Source organism: Podarcis tiliguerta (assembly GCF_965153285.1).
Source record: "Podarcis tiliguerta genome assembly, chromosome: 5".
NCBI lineage: Eukaryota > Metazoa > Chordata > Lepidosauria > Squamata > Lacertidae > Podarcis > Podarcis tiliguerta.
This window is the reverse complement of record NC_139538.1, coordinates 55,960,739-55,979,395: the sequence shown is the minus strand read 5'-3', so window position 1 is coordinate 55,979,395 and position 18,657 is coordinate 55,960,739. Positions and strand designations below refer to the sequence as shown.

Below are 18,657 nucleotides of genomic sequence, written 5' to 3'. Positions count from 1 at the left end.
ATATTACATAGTTATACATCCCTGAAAGATTATTTATGATTATAAGAACAAGCCTAGGCAAGCCAGGGGGAGTAGGAATTCAGAAGTATTTACTTTCACTTTATACTAACTAGACGAGGTTAGCATTGTATGTGAACCCAACTAACTGGTTTAATCATAATCATAGTTACATGAAACAAACCTGTTTTAAATCATGGGGCATTTCAATTAACAACAGCTTGAGGTTAGGACAGAATGCTGAACTGTTGTTAACTGAAATCTAAACCAAAAGCTTCTGATATTTTCATTGGAGGACCATTATTAGAAGAGCAGAGGGAAAGTAGGATGGTACATATATTGATCAGTGGTGGACCTTAGAGTCTCAAATTTCAGCAAAGGCCTGTGTGATGCCAAAATTCAATGCCTGCTACCCCACTGCTCATGCGCCATTCTAAATACAGTGGTACCTCAGTTTACGAACTTAATCCATTCCGGAAGTCCGTTCTTAAACCAAAACCGTTCTTAAACCAAGGCGCGCTTTCCCTAATGAGGCCTCCCGCCACCGGTGCCCTTCCACTGTTCGGATTCCCTTCTTAGACCAAGGTAAAGTTCTCAAACCAAGACACTATTTCCGGTTTTGCGGAGTTTGTGAACCAAATCGTTCTTAAACCGGACTGTTCTTAAACTGAGGTACCACTGTAATAGAAGTAAAATGAAGTACAGTGGAACCTCGGGTTGCGGACGTAATCCGTGACGTAGGCACGTCCGCAACCTGCAGCATTTGCACCCTGAAGCGCCACATCTGCGCAGGTGCCTGTGCGATTTGGCACTTCTGCACATGCGCAAAGAGCAAATAACAGACCTCCAGAACGAATTAAGTTCTTAACCCGAGGTACCACTGTACTGCCTAGGTCAGCCAACAAGGTGAGTTCAGCTGACAGGATTCCTATAAACTGCCCACTTACATTTTAATACCTATGGAGTTTCTTGAAAGAGAAGCTACTGAAACTCAATTTTAATATTAATTAAAATTAAAATTCACAACCAGCAAGTTATAAACTATTCCTCTTACCAACCTACAGTGGTACCTCGGGTTAAAAACTTAATTCGTTCTGGAGGTCTGTTCTTAACCTGAAGCACCACTTTAGCTAAAGGGGCCTCCTGCTGCTGCCGCCATGCCGCCGCCACGCGATTTCTGTTCTCATCCTGAAGCCAAGTTCTTAACCCAAGGTACTATTTCTGGGTTAGTGGAGTCTGTAACCTGAAGCATCTGTAACCTGAAGCGTCTGTAACCCGAGGAACCACTGTATTTCTATAAACAAAATATGTAAGTATGTGTGAAGGCTAACCACCACCCATTTTTGTAGTGAAAGACAGAAAATATCACAAAGCTACTTATGTTTTTCAAAAAGCAAATTCTATTTCGGAGCAACCCATTATTTTAACAGCATTATCCACAAACTTTTTTCTAATTTACCTTTCAGTAAAAAGTTTTGAAAGGAAATAGAATATCTTAAGTAGTTACTATGAAAAACCTAAACCATCAGACACAAAAAAAGGAATTTGCTACTATGGAAACGAAATACTTACTTTTTTGGATTTTTTCCTTAAAGTATAACCTCTGTACCAACCTAGAAGAAAAGATTTCTTCATAAATTTTTATAAACTAATTGGTAGACAACATACACCCACAATCCACACACATCTTCATGTAAAGTACAGATATATTACAATTCATTGTAATACATTGTATACAATTTGTATACAATTCATTGTATATATTACAATTCATAAATGGCATCAATCCCACATAACCAGTCCTTCAGAAGTGGTATACAACGTAATAGCCACCCATGGTGCAATTAGCATGTCAGTTTTTCAATCCACAAATGGCGTCTTCCTCTTTTATAACTGAATTTGAATGCTTGGCCCCAAGTAGTTTACTGGCTCAAATGCCAGTACCAGCATTCTGAACTTAGCTCAGAAGTAAATAAACAGCCAGTGTAGCTGGTGCAGAACTGGAGTAAAATGGTACAAAGGCTTTGACCCAACAAACATCCAGGCTGCTGCATCCACTAGCTGACACATCCAAAACAGCCTTCAAAGGAAGCCACAGAAAAAGCACATTACTATAATAATATAATGTAATTTGTTATTTATACCCCACCCACCTGGCTGGGTTTCCCCAGCCACTCTGGGCGGCTCCCAATAGAATATTAAAAACACGAGAAAACCTCAAACATTAAAAACTTTCCTAACTTTGAGGTGTTTTCTAAAAGTCAGGTAGTTTAACCTGGTATAACCACAGGATAACCAGAATACTGTATACAGTCCTACATATGGCCGCATCATATATTTATATAAGTGGCATTGCAATACCCACCATCTACCAGAAGTGTAAAGGAATGCTTTTCACCTGACCATATTTGGATTCTGTATGTATGGTCAGTCCAGTGGTCTGATTAATAGCACTAAAAACAGCTTGAAACATCCAGTCATTAGTGTTTAGGCATTTAAAAATGCCTTCTATCTGCCTTGTTCCTTCTGATGGTGATTGGTGGCCAATCCCAGTGAACAGAGCAGGGATTTGCTATATTGCTGCATGCAAGACTCTACCATGAACCAGGTGTAGACATTTCTGAAGGCAGCTTAAATATTTGCTGCTCATGGAAGTGGTCTGTTTGTGTGAGTAGTGCAATGTGTGTGGCAGATATGCACAGATGTTCATGTTTCCAGTCCTGTGATTTAGAAAAACCAATAAACCACCACCATTAGCCATTTTGTGTGCTTAATCTAGCTGCTGCTACTACTACTACTACTACTACTACTACTACTACTACTACATAAATCTGTATGCCGCCCTAGACCTGTAGATCTCAGGGCAGTTCACAACATAAAATTACATTTTTTAAAAACACACACACAAAAGTACACTATAAAAATAAGGACAAATAAACCAATAATCCTCCCTTCCACAACACGTATAAAAGGGCATCGGATGTCCATCAGCCCAAGGCCTGTTTAAAGAGGAACGCTTTTGCCTGGCGTCTAAAAGTGTATAATGAAGGTGCCAACTGAACCTCCCTGGGGAGAGCATTCCACAAATAGGAAACCACCACAGAGAAGGCCCACTCTCTGGACCTCTCGTGGAGGAGGCACACGAAGAAGGGCCTCAGAGGATGATTACAGGATCTGGGTCAGTTCATATGGAAAGATGAGATCCTTGAGGTATTGCGGTCCAGCACCGTTTAAGGCTTTATATACAATCATGTATATATTGGCTTTTCTGTGAATGGGTGCAATAAAAATTTCTTTCAACTCTACAGAGCAGCCTTTCCCATGCCTTGTCTTCAGATCTTTGTTGGACTACAACTCCCATCACCCACGACCAGTGATGCTGCCATCAGGATGATGGGAGTTGTCTCTGCCTCCCCCCCCCCCCACGCTTTTTATCCTGCAGTCCTTTTGACTGTGAAACAGCCTGGTGGGCAGGAAAGAAGAGATCCTATATCCTTTCTCAGGTATATGTGGGTAATTAGCTGAGGCAGACAGTCCCTCTACATAGCCTACACAAAAGCATGGTTTTAATGGGAAGAAATTAGCGGTGTAGATACATAATGAAACAGAGTAGTCGTTTTTTATAATCTTTGTTGTAAAATTTGTCTGTGGCCTCTCCAGAGGATCAGTGGGTGGGGGAAAGGACCCATATTTACTGAGAATGACAAGCAGAGCAGTTTACAATGCAGGTTTGCTTGCCAGTTTTGTGCTGAATTGGTTAGAGTTTGTATGGAAGATTCCGCCCAATTTGGCGCAGCACTATCACTCTTTTTGAATGACTATTATGTGTGATTGGTGTTTTTTGTTTTTGTTCTTTTGATTAAACAGTCACACTAAACCAGAATAGGCTTGGTAGCAATAAAAGCACATAATGCTGATCGCTTGCAGATGTGTTGTGGATCGGGGGGGGGGGGGCAGAGTGAACGAGAAATTACCTCTTTGTTTCCCTGAAATGACATCCTGCCTCCACAAATGTGAGATGTTTTGATGGGCTGAAATAATTATACTACAACGGGGTTGTCAGTGGCGAAGATTTGTAAAGCTAGATGAAGAAGTGGGAGATGTGCTTATGGCACCTTTACTCCCAAGTGCTTTGGAGAAGGGACATTTGCACTGCTGTAAAGGTAAAGGGACCCCTGACCATTAGGTCCACTCGTGACCGACTCTGGGGTTGCGGCGCTCATTTCGCTTTACTGGCCGAGGGAGCCGGCGTACAGCTTCCGGGTCATGTGGCCAGCATGACTAAGCCGCTTCTGGTGAACCAGAGCAGCGCACGGAAACGCCGTTTACCTTCCCGCCGGAGCGGTACCTATTTATCTACTTGCACTTTGACGTGCTTTCAAACTGCTAGGTTGACAGGAGCAGGAACCGAGCAACGGGAGCTCATCCCGTCGTGGGGATTCGAACCGCCGACCTTCTGATCGGCAAGCCCTAGGCTCTGTGGTTTAATCCACAGCACCACCCGCTGTAGGCAATACAAAAAAACACACCCAACCAACAAAAACCAACTTGATAAAATCTACTAACTTAAATATACCCATCCAGTCATCAGCAAATATATTTGTTTCAGTTCCTATCTGTGATGCTAATCAGACAAACAGGTTTATCTGCTCTACCTGTGTTATAAGGCACATAAAGGTGTAGAAAGTGCTGCCGGGTGCAGCTCATCAAAAGTAGAAGAAGAGGAGGAGTTTGGATTTGATATCCCGCTTTATCACTACCCTAAGGAGTCTCAAAGCGGCTAACAATCTCCTTTCCCTTCCTCCCCCACAACAAACACTCTGTGAAGTGAGTGAGGCTGAGAGACTTCAGAGAAGTGTGACTAGCCCAAGGTCACCCAGCAGCTACATGAGGAGAAGGAGGGAAGCGAACCCGGTTCACCAGATTATGAATCCACCACTCTTAACCACTACACCACGCTGGCTCTGTAAAGTAGGTTTATAAGCATCTGTCTAGCTGTTGGAACCAAGAGCTGCTCTGCACTGAGGGTAACTAAGAAGAAAAGCGAGATATATTGAGCTGCAAAAGAGCTTTTGTTTAGCAAAGGAGGTCTTGTTGCCTTTCTTCTAGCAAAACTTGCCCCACCAAGGATACCTTTCCCAGACAAACAAACAAAGGGTTACTCACTACATAGGGTCCCTATGTCTTCATTTAAACATCAAATCATAGTTTGAAGTTCTGATATAAGAGCAATCTATGTTTTAAGCAAGCCAGTGTTTGCTGCCTTCAGGTGCAACAGCCAACTGTGGTCAGTTTAGAAAATCTCTGGCACGGCTCTTCTCAGGTCCACTTTCACATTTAATGAAAAGCCAGAGATTGACATTAAGTCTGAACGAAGACTATATGTCAATAGTTGAATTTATGCTGCTTCTTTATTTGCATATTTCATTGTCATGAGGCAGCATGCAACAGCTAAGCCTGGCTTTTGAAAATCGCATAAAACAAATGAGGTAGAGAGAGCATGCCTTTCACTATCAAGTGTGGTAGAGACCCCTTACTGTGCATTTTATGCAAGTAGTCTTTCTAGGGTTGTAAAGTGTCACTTGGAACAGCGCAACTGCATCCTTCATTTGTATCTGAAAAGGTCAGAGGAAAAAAGCTAGAGGAAGAGGAAGCAAACATACATATTGATGAGAAAGAAAATAAGGTCTCAGTCCTGAAAGGAGAAGGCAGGGAGCGGGGGAAGGGAGCGAATCAATAAAACTTATGCACCTGCAACTGTTAAGCAGCTGTGGTGTTTTCTATTTACATCCAGGGGATTGAAAGCAGATCAAATATAAAGTCAGACAAGGAATGCTGAACGGTAGATAGAAATAAACACAGTAAATTCTTACTTTAGTTGTTCAAATGTCAGACAAGGACTGTGGAGACTTGGTTCAAAACTGAACTCTGCTATGAAGCTTACTGGGTTGCCTTGGGCCAATCACTCTCAGCCTAACTTACCTCACAGACTTATGTGGGGATAAAACGGCAAAAATCCTGCCTTAAGCATCTTGGGGGAAAGGTGTCATATAAATACAAAATAAATATTAATAAAGGATTATATAGGTCAAAGACAACCTTCAAATATTTGGGGGGAAGAGGAGATTATACACATATCGCTGTATATAAAAACTAATACTTCTTTAAATCCACTTCTTAAGAAACGTTCCCTGAATTCGGAAAACCTAATTAACTACGGGCCAGTTGCTAATTTCCCTTCCCTGAGCAAGGTTCTAGAGCAAATGGTCACTGACCAAATCCAGGCACTTTTGGAAGAAACTGATTTTCTGGATCCGTTTCAATCAGGGTTTAGGCCCAGTTTTGGCACAGAAACTGCTTTGGTAGCACTGTATGATCTCAGTTGAGAGAGACACACAAGGGAAACATGTCCCTGTTAATTCTCCTCCACCTCTCAGCGGCTTTCCATACCATCGACCATGGTATCCTTCTGGAAAGACTGTCCGATTTAGGGGTGCATGGCACCGCTTTGCGGTGGTTCCAGTCCTACTTGGATGGTTGTTCCCAGAGGGTGTTGCTTGGGGAATGCTTTTCAACCCCATGGAGCCTTCAATGTGGGGTTCCACAGGGCTCAATCCTATCCCCTATGTTTAACATCTACATGAAACCACTGGGTGGGGTTTTCCGAAGGTTTGGAGTACACTGTCAGCAGTATGCTGACATCACTCAGCTCTATTTCTCCTTTACATCTGCAGATGAGGCAGTGGAAGTGCTGGACCAATGTCTTGCCTCGGTAATGGACTGGATGAGAGCTAACAAACTGAAGCACTGACGGAGGCACTGTTAGTGGGTGGTTCCCTAGACCGGATGGGTAGGAGATAGCCTGCTCTTGATGCGGTTACACTTCCTCTGAAGGAGCAGATTTGTAGCTTGGGGGTACTCCTGAATCCTTTGTTGTCGTTCAAGGCTCAGGTGAAGAAGAAGAAGAAGAAGAAGAAGAAGAAGAGGAGTTTGGATTTGATATCCCGCTTTATCACTACCCAAAGGAGTCTCAAAGCGGCTAACGATCTCCTTTCCCTTCCTTCCCCACAACAAACACTCTGTGAGGTTTGACCACAAACTTGACATGAGCCAACAGTGTGACGCGGCAGCTAAAAAAGCCAATGCAATTCTGGGCTGCATCAATAGGAGTATAGCATCTAGATCAAGGGAAGTAATAGTGCCACTGTATTCTGCTCTGGTCAGACCTCACCTGGAGTACTGTGTCCAGTTCTGGGCACCACAGTTCAAGAAGGACACTGACAAACTGGAACGTGTCCAGAGGAGGGCAACCAAAATGGTCAAAGGCCTGGAAACGATGCCTTATGAGGAACGGCTAAGGGAGCGGGCATGTTTAGCCTGGAGAAGAGGAGGTTAAGGGGTGATATGATAGCCATGTTCAAATATATAAAAGGATGTCACATAGAGGAGGGAGAAAGGTTGTTTTCTGCTGCTCCAGAGAAGCGGACACGGAGCAATGGATCCAAACTACAAGAAAGAAGATTCCACCTAAACATTAGGAAGAACTTCCTGACAGTAAGAACTGTTCGACAGTGGAATTTGCTGCCAAGGAGTGTGGCGGAGTCTCCTTCTTTGGAGATCTTTAAGCAGAGGCTTGACAACCATATGTCAGGAGTGCTCTGATGGTGTTTCCTGCTTGGCAGGGGGTTGGACTCGATGGCCCTTGTGGTCTCTTCCAACTCTATGATTCTATGATTCTATGATTCTATGATTCTAGGTGAGTGGGGCTGAGAGACTTCAAAGAAGTGTGACTAGCCCAAGGTCACCCAGCAGCTGCATGTGGAGGAGCGGAGACCCGAACCCAGTTCACCAGATTAGAGTGCCTTCCATCAGCTTCGGTTGGTGGCCCAGCTATTCCCCTATCTGGACAGGGATAGCCTAACTACTGTTGTCTATGCTCTGGTAACCTCAAAGTTATATGACTGCAATGCATTATACATAGGGCTGCCTCTGAAGACAGTTCAGAAACTGCAGCTAATGCAGAATTCAGTGGCCAGGTTGCTCACCAGAGCAAGACAGCTTGAGCGTATTACAGCGATCTTGGTCAGACTGCACTGGCTACCAATTAGATTCTGGGCCCAATTCAAAGTGCTGGTTTTGACCTATAAAGCCTTAAACAGCTCAGGACCGCAATACCTCAAGGTATACCTCTTTCCATATGAACCTACCCAGATCCTGAGATCATCTTCTGAGGCCCTTCTTCATGTGCCTCCCCCTCGAGAGGTCTTGAGGGTGGCAACACGAGAACGGGCCTTCTCTGCAGTGGCTCCCTGTCTGTGGAATTTTCTCCCCAGGGAAGTTTGCCTGGCATCTTCATTATGCACCTTTAAGCACCAGGCAAAAACGTTCCATTTTAACCATGCCTTTGGTTGATTTGATTGACATCCACTGCCCTTTTTAAAATGTGGGGTGTTTTTTTGGGGGGGTGTAACTGGGTTGTTGTTGTTGTTTTGATTATGGATTTTGTGGTTTTATATTTTGATTTTATTCCGTAAACTGCCCTGAGACCAGGGGGTATAGTACAGTGTATAAATTCAATACATAATACATAATAATAATAATTAACTTCATTTTGAAAGGGACGCAAATAAAATATTGGGGGGTTTTTTAGGACAGACCACACAGCAGAGACTTACAGTTTAGAAGATAAGTATCTTTTATATTTCAGCATTCAAGATTAACTCCTTTTAAAAGGACCTTGTATATTATCTGAAGTCTGAGGGTTTCTTAGGGATATCTTACCATTCTAACCGCTCAACAGATGCTACTAGAGATCCATACAAATTAAGCTGCACAAATATCAATCTTTGTGGGGGGGGGTTGAGGGGGGGAGGGAGAGAAAAAGAAAAATTTCTATCTTAGAAAGGTTATTCTTCAGCTATCACAAGCCTGCTCGTTTAATGTGCAGTAACTGTTAATTCTTTGCCCATTTAAACACTTCAATATTTCATTAGGTTTCAAAATAGAACTCATCTGCTAAAACAGGCACATAAAACCCAAATGCTGACAGTCATGACGGGAAGAATAATGGTTACGGAAGAAACATTTGTTCCACTTGCCTTCATGTGTCTCCAATATGTGGACGGTGTCTCCTATTTGTAAAGACAGCTCGTCTGGGCCCCTGGCATCATAGTTGTAGAATGCTAGAGGGAGGGAAAAGTCAAGTTTTTAGCATCAAAAATGCTGCCAAAAGAAACCCACCAGCTAATTAGATTTTTTTTAAAAAAAGTAACAGTTCAGTATTATTTTGTTGGCATAGCTGAAACCACTATCTGCGTATAAGAAGCCCCTCTGGAATTTAACCAGTGTAACTGCAGGTATCACCACTTTTCATTAAAAAAAAAAGATCACAAAGCAATTATGGATTGAATAAGCAGCATCTTCTCCCACATGTTCCTCCAAGAGAGGCTCATTCTATGTATTTGTCCTATCCTCTAAAACTTTGCAATGGAACACAGGATCATACAGGAAGAAGGAATGCTAAATGTATAAACTGGTCCTGTGTTATTTATTTATTCATTATTTACATTTTTAAAAAATGTATCTTACTTCTCCAACTTGTATCATGATGCTCAAGGTGACAAAGATCAACAAAAATTAAAACTACCATACAAAATGTTAAATATGAAAAACAAGCTACATAGCATCATAAGTTTAAATTGTCAAGGAGCAAGGAGAAGAATGGAAGTATTTAAGAGCTGGTCGTCACAAGTACTCCAAAACAAGAACATCTGTCCTGTGCCTAATGTCTTTAATTAAAGGACCGATCTGAAAGGAAGTTCCAGAAGCTCAACACCATGGAAGAGAAGATTCTCTTCCACTGACCACAGCACTGATGGCAATGAGATGCAGGCCAGGGCTTCTGACAAACGTGAGTGGATATGCAGGATCATATATGAGCTGCTGTTTTGAGTATTATAATTACTTATTGTTTTATTGTGTATTTCTCAATATTATACAACTCTTAATGGTCAAGGCATTATAATTGTGATATTCTTATCTGCAAGTGTGATGTTCTATTCTCACATTTATTCCTGTTATTTATTGTTTTGTAAACCACTTTGGGATACACTTCAATGGAAAGCAGCACAGAAACTCAGTCAAAATGGTTGTAACATTTGATACGTGCCCTAGCAAGGGCATGAATGGAGCAGACAGGGTGCAAAGAGGAGAAAATGGGAGTTTCTAAAAACCTAAAACAGTTTTCTTTTTGTCCACACACGCTTCCTCGGGAACAGGTGCTGTTGGTGTGTCAACCTAAGCTGTGCAAGAGCATTTCTCTGTTGCTCATTTGATTGAAGAGCTCTTACCAGGCAAGTTACAAGATTTCTAAATGTTGCTATTTTCCTTAAATAACCAATGATTGTTTTGCCATTTCTCTTTCCACCTTGTTATGCATTCTATAATCTGCTACTTTTTATTTGTACTCAGTGGGCCATAAGTAAAATAATATTAGAGAATGCCTAGCCACAGCTATCATATCCTGACTGCTTAAGAGTAGAGCAGAATCCAGGAGCACTCTAAAGCTATGAATCTAATTAATTCAGAAGGAATGTAAGTCCATCCAAAAGAGGGTGCCACCTAATCTAAGGATCAGCAGCCCTGTTGACCAGAAACACTTCTGTCTTCTGTCTATTAAGTCTCAACCTGGTAGTTTACATTGAGATGTAGAATACTGACATCAAGCATCAGTTCATACTGGCTTGCTACGCGAGACAGAACGAATAATAAACAGTTGTTCCACCCAATTAAACAGATTCAACTTTATTTATTAAATAGAATATCCAAAGAGAAATTAAAGAACAAACAAGATTCATGAGTCTGCTCTTTGAAAAGGAAAGACCAAAATACCCAGTAGATTTAAAACCATATAATGGACAGCTTTGGACAGCATTCATCTTCACATCGTTAACAGTGTTTTGGGTTTTTTAATATATATATAAAAAGCTACATCAGCATTTTCTTCTAGTAGTTCTCTTTCGTTCTCTTATAATCTCACAGAATTTCATGAGAAGTGTGGCCTTGCCAACACAGCTCTAAATTAACATTTGAAATGGCACTATCTTTCTTTAAGAAAAAAGAAAATAACACCCACTCTTCTTGGACATGTATAGGAGACACACAAATTGCTACAGATGCATTTTTCAACTGACTCACTTCCTTGTTTACACACAAATTTCAGAACACAGATATTTGCAAGAAACAGCCTAAAAGTTTGTGTGCTGGAGAAGAGAAGGGGAAAATAGGAGACATCAGCATTATATTAGAGGAGCTGGGAAACTGTGGGGTGGGAGATTTAAATGCTGCAATAGAATCATCATAAAAATAAAATTGCTAACTGATCTACAATGCAATTCTATACAAACATAGTAAGCCCCACTGGTACTTATTTCCATAATGTGTATAGAAGGGTTGCAGCCCCAATTTCCCATTTACTTCAGCAATTCATATTGTAAACCAAGAATCTTTAACCTATGACCCTCCAGATGTTGTTCAACTCCCATCAGCCTCAGCTACAATGGCCAATGCTACAGGCTGATGGGAGCTGTAGTCCCGCATCATCGGGGTGGGTGGGTCACAGGTTAGCCACCACTGATACTACTATGTGTGAACTTTGCATATAGTTTACATGTGCACATTGTACTTCCACTGCAATTAAAATTGTTAGAAGTAATTATTTTTAGTATTAAAGACAATATCTTTTTCTCCTTTTGGAAATAAAGAAACCTAGTATTAAAATACAGCATTCAAAAAAACAACAACCCCATACTGTAATGGCTCTTTAGCAGTTATTCTAAAACACAAAAAATAAAAGTAAGTGTTCTGTCACTTCTGGAAGAAGAGAACAAGAGCACTGGATATAACCTAACCCAAGGTTTCCCATGGGACATGGGTGGCGCTGTGGGTTAAACCACAGAGCCTAGGACTTGCCGATCAGAAGGTCGGTGGTTTGAATCCCCGCGACGGGGTGAGCTCCCGTTGCTCGGTCCCTGCTCCTGCCAACCTAGCAGTTCGAAAGCACCTCAAAGTGCAAGTAGATAAATACGTACCGCTCTGGCGGGAAGGTAAACGGTGTTTCCGTGCGCAGCTCTGGTTCACCAGAAGCGGCTTAGTCATGCTGGTGACATAACCCGGAAGCTGTACGCCGGCTCCCTCAACCAATAAAGAGAGATGAGCGCCGCAACCCCAGAGTCGGCCACGACTGGATCTAATGGTCAGGGGTCCCTTTACCTTTAAGGTTTCCCATACTTGGGTCTCCAGCAGTTTTTGGACTACAGCTTCTATCATCCCTAGATAGCTGGACCAGTGGTCAAGGATGATGGGAGTTGTAGTCCAAAAGCTACTGGAGACCCAAGATTGGGAAACCCTGATCTGACAGTTAAGAAATTCTATGCTTGGAGGCACAATACAGCAATACAGACCACCGTATGCCAAATTTATTTGACAAAGCATTTGAAAGGGGAGATTAATACAGCCTCTCTCTGCTGACTGCTTATTTTCTTTATGTTTAAAAATTATAGACTGTTTTTCACTTCTTCTTTTTTTTAATGAAATGACAGGCCATCTGTGTTTTAAAAAAAAATTCATTACCATACTTAAGACTACTGTATAAAAGTGACTTACAGGGCAATCCTAAACATGTCTACTCATCAGAAACAAGTCTCACTTTCAGTGGATCTTTCTCCCAACAAAGAATGCACAGGAATGTAGCTTTGGTTCTCTCTACTCTTGGCCATAGATACAACAACGAAGGACCAATGGAAGAGGGAATTCAGATGTATTTATAGTCCATATATAAACTTTGCTTCTGAGTCCACAAGTTTGGTACCACCAATTTATCCAAAAATAAACTCATGTGATATAAATATATTTAGTTGCCCACAAGCCTTTCATTTCCAAATCACAACCCACTACTAAGTAACATATAATAAAGGCAGCAGAGCAGAAGCAAATTGCACTGGCCTGTAGAACAGCGCTACTCAAAGTGTTGGCCCGCAAACCAGCGCTAGCCAATGAGCTGCCAGTTCACAATGACTCCACCACAACTCAGGTTGGGTGGGATGTTTGAGGGACCAAACACGGTACCAGTCCCTGGCACATGGGGCAGTGGGAGGAGTTGCCGGCCCACAACATCAGATAGTTTGAGAAGCACTGCTGCAGAGCACAAAACTAGCACTCCCAAGCCCACATATAACTGTCCCTGATTCTGATTCAACACTCAATCTACAAGACTATGAGAAAGAATGCTAGTAAGTTCATGGCAGTTTGATGCAGACACTCATTACAGCACTTTGCTCTTCTGACAGACAACTCCTTAAATACAATAAACCAAACAGCAATCAGATCAGAGCTGTCAGTCACTTTCCGTGCTGAACTCTTGATGAATTAGGAACATTGATCTAAGGAACTCTGCAATGGGATTTTAATTAAAAGTCTTTTTTAAAGCCAACTTGTGAGAGATATGACTGGGAACATACAAAGCTCAGCAAAGTTGGTTTTGTTTTTTGTTTTTTACTTGAAGCAGTCCCACAAGAGAGAATAAAGCAGAAAATCTAATTCTCTTTGGGAAGGGAAATTGCAACTGCAACCATTTATAAGAGCAGTGCTGATTTATAATAAAGGTACAAACCCCATGTAATCTAAAGTACACTGTAAAGAAACACATGCAAAAGCCTACACCAAATACCATTTGGGGGGGCCTTGCACAGAAAGCTGTATCAGGCGGTGAGTCTGATTTGATATTTTTAATAATCATAGTCATAAGGTTGTTTTAAAGCAGAAATATTTGTTGAATTTCTTTTGAGTATTTTGTACCCCACTCCAGTCTCCAAAGAGGCTCCCAGATTGCGAAGTGTTGGGGGTTTTTAAAAAAAGAAAAACCAACAACATGGAAAACATTAAAAAGCAAACAACAATAAATAAGAACAGCACGACTTTAGCATGTTCAATATTAGAAACAAGCAGAGATCAAGAACAAATCAGGAGATATAAAAAGCCTAGGCAAATGAAAATGTCTTAAACAGACTCCAAAAAGATTTGGGGGCAGCATCCTAGAGCCAGGTAGCCACAGTTTAAAAGATCCTATCTACTTATTACTAGGGACCTGCTTCACCTTAAAGACAAGGAAATCCAGAGGAAGATCCTAACGTTCAGGCAGTTCCAACTGGAATTGGCAATCCTTCAGTTAACCTCCCATTTTAAACTTATCCTACAACTTTAGGAAGCACTAGAAATAGCCTCTGTGCCAGAGATGGAATGCTAGCAAATAGTCCCTGAGGGACCCAACATAGGATAGCAAGCCTAAAGAGGACCCCCAAGTTGGTTGGTGTTTAAAATCACAATGTAGGAACTCTTTGGAGACTCATATGCCAGTGACAAAGGTGTCTTCTGGAACTTCACATTTCTTTAACTTGTTTATGGATAAGTCATGTGAGACAATGTGATACTGGAATCTAGCTATGTCACAGCTGCAGTCTTTCTCTCCCGCCACCCACCCTTTCATTCAAGCAGCTTATGTATACATCAGAGCTTTCCAAACTGTGTGTCGGGACACATTAGTTTGTTGGCTGTAGTGTGTAGGTATGTCACACGAACGACCCCCACACTACTTCCGGAGCTGGAAAGGGTTAGTTTAACCTCCGCTTTGATAGTAAAACTGAATTACTGTGTCACAACATGATGCATGTCTAGAAAGTGTGTCACCAACATGAAAAGTCTGGACAACTATGGTATATGCCTAGTTTTTTCTTCTTCTGTAGTCTATTGCAATCATTCATGGCACAAATAATAAGGCAGCGGTTCAAATGCATTTTCATTATGTGACGTGTGAAAGCAGCCAGACATATTTGCTCCATTAATACCCTTTCTGGTATTGGTATGGATGCTAGATTGAATGACATATAGTTCTTCAGATTAAAGGGATAATGGTTAATGGGTGAACCAAGTATGAGACTAAGATCATTGCTTACACTATGCTACACTAGCTCTCTAAGGCTTATCCAGTTAACTGAACTCATTTGTCTTGTTAAATTGTCCCTTCCCTTTTGGGAATTACATGAGTTAACGTAAACATATCATACTCTGTCCACAAATGAAGACCAAGAGGAAATATAAGGCATCAGAGTTTGTTTGTCCTAGACAAGAGACAAGATTCTCCTTGATATTCCAGCATTCACCCCTGAAGAATCAGAGCCGTACCCAAGATCTTAATGAAACGAAAGCATTTCCAAAGCTGGGCAATATTTCTACTGGTAATAGTCATCCACATACAGGTTCTAAAACCACAGTGAACAACAGTTAACAAGCCTCTAGCTTTCTGCTGAAATTATAAAACAACATGTTGTGTTCAAATCGCTCCTCACCATTTTTAGAAATCTTTTCACATGCCTGAATGTCATTCTGTGCTACAGAAGCTATGGGAATTGAGTATTTATCACATCACTCCAAGTTGTGCCTCCTCCAGCTCATTATGCTTTCTTTCTGGTCCTGCTTATTTTAACAATCTTGTAGAGATAAGCCATGGGGCTTACAAATGAAATGAAAGAACAAGAAGCTTTCACACACAAACAGGCATCTCCCAATACATGAAAATTCAGCACAATATTGCCCCTGATTAAGAAGATACGATGTCACTGCAAACTTGTGAAGCAATTTACTGCATGCCGTACAGTGCGATGTCTTAAAACAAGCAGAGATTAAATAGTAATTATTTCTTTAAAAGTTGAAAGGCGGATTATAAATCCATTAAATAGCATGAACAAACAAAAAGCAAGCATCCTCCTTATGAATCTTTAAAAGTTGAACTGATATGTTCAGTCGTTGTTTGGGGTGGTCTAAACACAACACAGAATTATTATTTTTTCCAAAGAAAAGGACTCGTTTTTTCCAATAATCACATTAATCCAATACACACGCAGCACAGGACAGTAACCACAGCAAGATCTTATCTCTAGTACAGCATGTAATCAAATCCTGTTCCACACAATTTCATAAGGGTAGCAAAAAGAATGGCCACAAGCCTGAATGAATTTATAAAAAGGCCACCAATTTCCTTTATTCGGAGGGTGTCCTGTTCCACAGGTCCAAGACCAGTGGTGGATGCACTGCCAAAGGAGCTGTCCATAGAATGACATTCCGAACAACACAAACAGCAGCAGCAGCAGCAAGCAGCCCAGCTCTTTCAGGCACAAACTTTAAAAACTGAATGGTGTTGACAACACAGCAGGTGCAAGACACAGGTGACAAGATCGGAACAAGAAATCAATACACCTTGCTAAAGGCTTATCTCAGCCACTCACTGCCAAATTGACACTCTAAATGGGTTTGCACTTGTGTGACCACTAGAATTGGATTCAACAGTAGTCAATGATGCCTGAAATCAGTGAAAGTGGATAGGTCAATGTCAAGCTAGATATGCTTTGAGTCATAGCCACCACAATAAAAGCATGAATGTGTTGAGATATATATATATATATATATATATATATATATATATGAGAAAAACTGGGTTATTTGTAATTTTCCATTATACAGAACATCTAGTATGTTAGATAATTTGTATATTCTTGCACCAGCTGAATTCGCATAATTTCTCTTCATGCCCACTGGTTTCTGCTTTCTAGACATCACCTGTACCGTGACAAATGGGTATAACAAATAATGCAAAAAATAATGGGTTTTGGGGGAATTGAAATGGGGTGCTTCCAAATTATGTTAAAAGCAGCCAGGCTCAAAAGGCCAATACTAACAGATAAATAAAATAAAAATATTGATGAAAACTAAGGAGTGGGGTGGTCTTCAGATCGCTGTCTTCAAATACCTGAAGGGCCACTGCACAAAAGAAGGAGCAGGCTTATTCTCTGTTGCTTGAGAGGGCAGAGCTGGAATGAATGGATGGAAATTGTAAAGAAGCAGATTTTGGTTAAAAGCTGACAAACTTTCTAAAGAGACTGTACTGGAAGATGTTCTTCTTCCATGGAAGTAGAGCTTAGAAGATTCCTGCACTGAGCAAAAGGATGACCTAGATGAATTCCCAAGATCCCTACAAGCTCCAAAATTCTATACTTCTGCACGACATGCAAATGGTATATTATTGCATTTATATTCTACCATTCCTTCACGGAGCTCAAGATTGCATACATGGTTCTCCTCATTCCATCTTCCCAACAACCCTGTTAAGTAGGTTGGACAGAGAGACAGTGACTGGCCCAAGGTCAGTGGGGTCAAGTGGGGATTTGAACCCAGGTCTCCCAGGTCTTACTCTGGCACTTTTAATCAAAATTACCACTCTTACTCTATCATGTGGTCTGAGTAATTTACAGATTTTTTTTTCTCCAAATTCATACCATTCAGTCTTTAAGGACCTCTGTCTATATAATTAAAGTGTAAATGGTGAATTTCAAATGACCTTTTGCAGAGACAGAAATTAAAACAAGAGAAAGGCCTACCCCCCCCTTTGAAGCACACTCGCACATCCACACACACACACGGCAGAATGTAATTGCTAAATACTATTAAATACTTCTAGGTTCTAAACAAATAGATGCTTCCTGTCCAAGAAAGTGTGTTGCATCCCTGGAATCAGTTACCATAAGTAGGGTTGTGCTAGGTCCCAATAAGTTCATTTTTAGAAAACAGAAAGTGTCCAGTGCACCAAGTCTCCTGCTGTACAAGCATTTCTTCACCTCAACCACTGCAAGAAGACAGGGTTTTGTTATGAGCTCATCATATCTCTAGCACTATGGTAGTGAACTCAACGAGCTAAGCTATATTATTGACTATTGCCCACCAACAGTTCATCACAGTCAAAGTTGTACCGTACCAAAGGACAATACCCACTTACCTAAACCTCAGTCTCAGCAAAACATTCAGTACCAAACAGAACTTATGCAACAAAGCAAAATGGAAGTCTCTGAAAAGTAAATAAAAAAATAATAAAAATAATAAAAATAATAAAAATGCACTCCTCCTATGTGTGAACATCTCTTCTACACTGACAAGTTCAACCCAGGGTCTTGCTTTGTGAAGGAGAAGAAGAAAGGAGGGTGTTCTAACTTTTATCTATCCTTAAAGTTCCCCAAGACCTGGAGGCTTGTAACAACCACTGCGGAGCAAAAGTCTGCTCCAGCAATTCCCCCAGCCTCTCCTTTTCATTTAAGCCAATTGTCAGAGAGAAACTTTCTGCAAACAGCTGCAGTTTCTGCCACCAACATTTTCTCAGCCAGCTGCAGAATAAGGAATTATATTGCTCGCTTGCAAGATAGCATTTAACCCCTAGAAATGTAAGTAGACGTTTGAACAACAGATGTTGTCAGTAAAGCATTAAAGGAGAGGAGAAAACCAAGGTGGGATTTTCCCCCCTGCAAAAACAAAACAAAAAAGTGGAAAATTGTTCACTCAAAATCAATAAGAAGTCACATGACTCAGCCTGCTTTCTCAACAGCAAAAGAATTGGCTTGGCTTGGCAACTAGCTCTAACAAAGAGCTACTGTACGCCTTAATCAGAGCTTCAGAGCACAGTTGCTCTATAGCAACCAGCTCTTTTCACATCCAGTGTGTTATCCATTTAAAGGGACTTCTTTTGCCATAGATACAATTCCCATTTTGGAGGAAAGTGACAAG

The 18,657-nt window shown here is 41.1% G+C and overlaps 1 protein-coding gene across 4 annotated transcripts in view; it reads right to left on the bottom strand.

The window, feature by feature from the left end:
* The window catches only part of DOCK1 (dedicator of cytokinesis 1), a 359,825-nt gene that overhangs the window by 297,917 nt on the left and 43,251 nt on the right, over positions 1–18,657 (bottom strand). For all 4 annotated transcript variants that reach the window (XM_083439577.1, XM_083439579.1, XM_083439580.1 and 1 more), the window contains exons 2-3: positions 9,096–9,179; positions 1,570–1,610 (exon numbers count right to left, since the gene is read on the bottom strand). In XM_083439577.1, the coding sequence (XP_083295703.1) occupies positions 1,570–1,610; positions 9,096–9,179 (125 nt within the window). The remainder of the gene's footprint in view (positions 1–1,569; positions 1,611–9,095; positions 9,180–18,657) is intronic.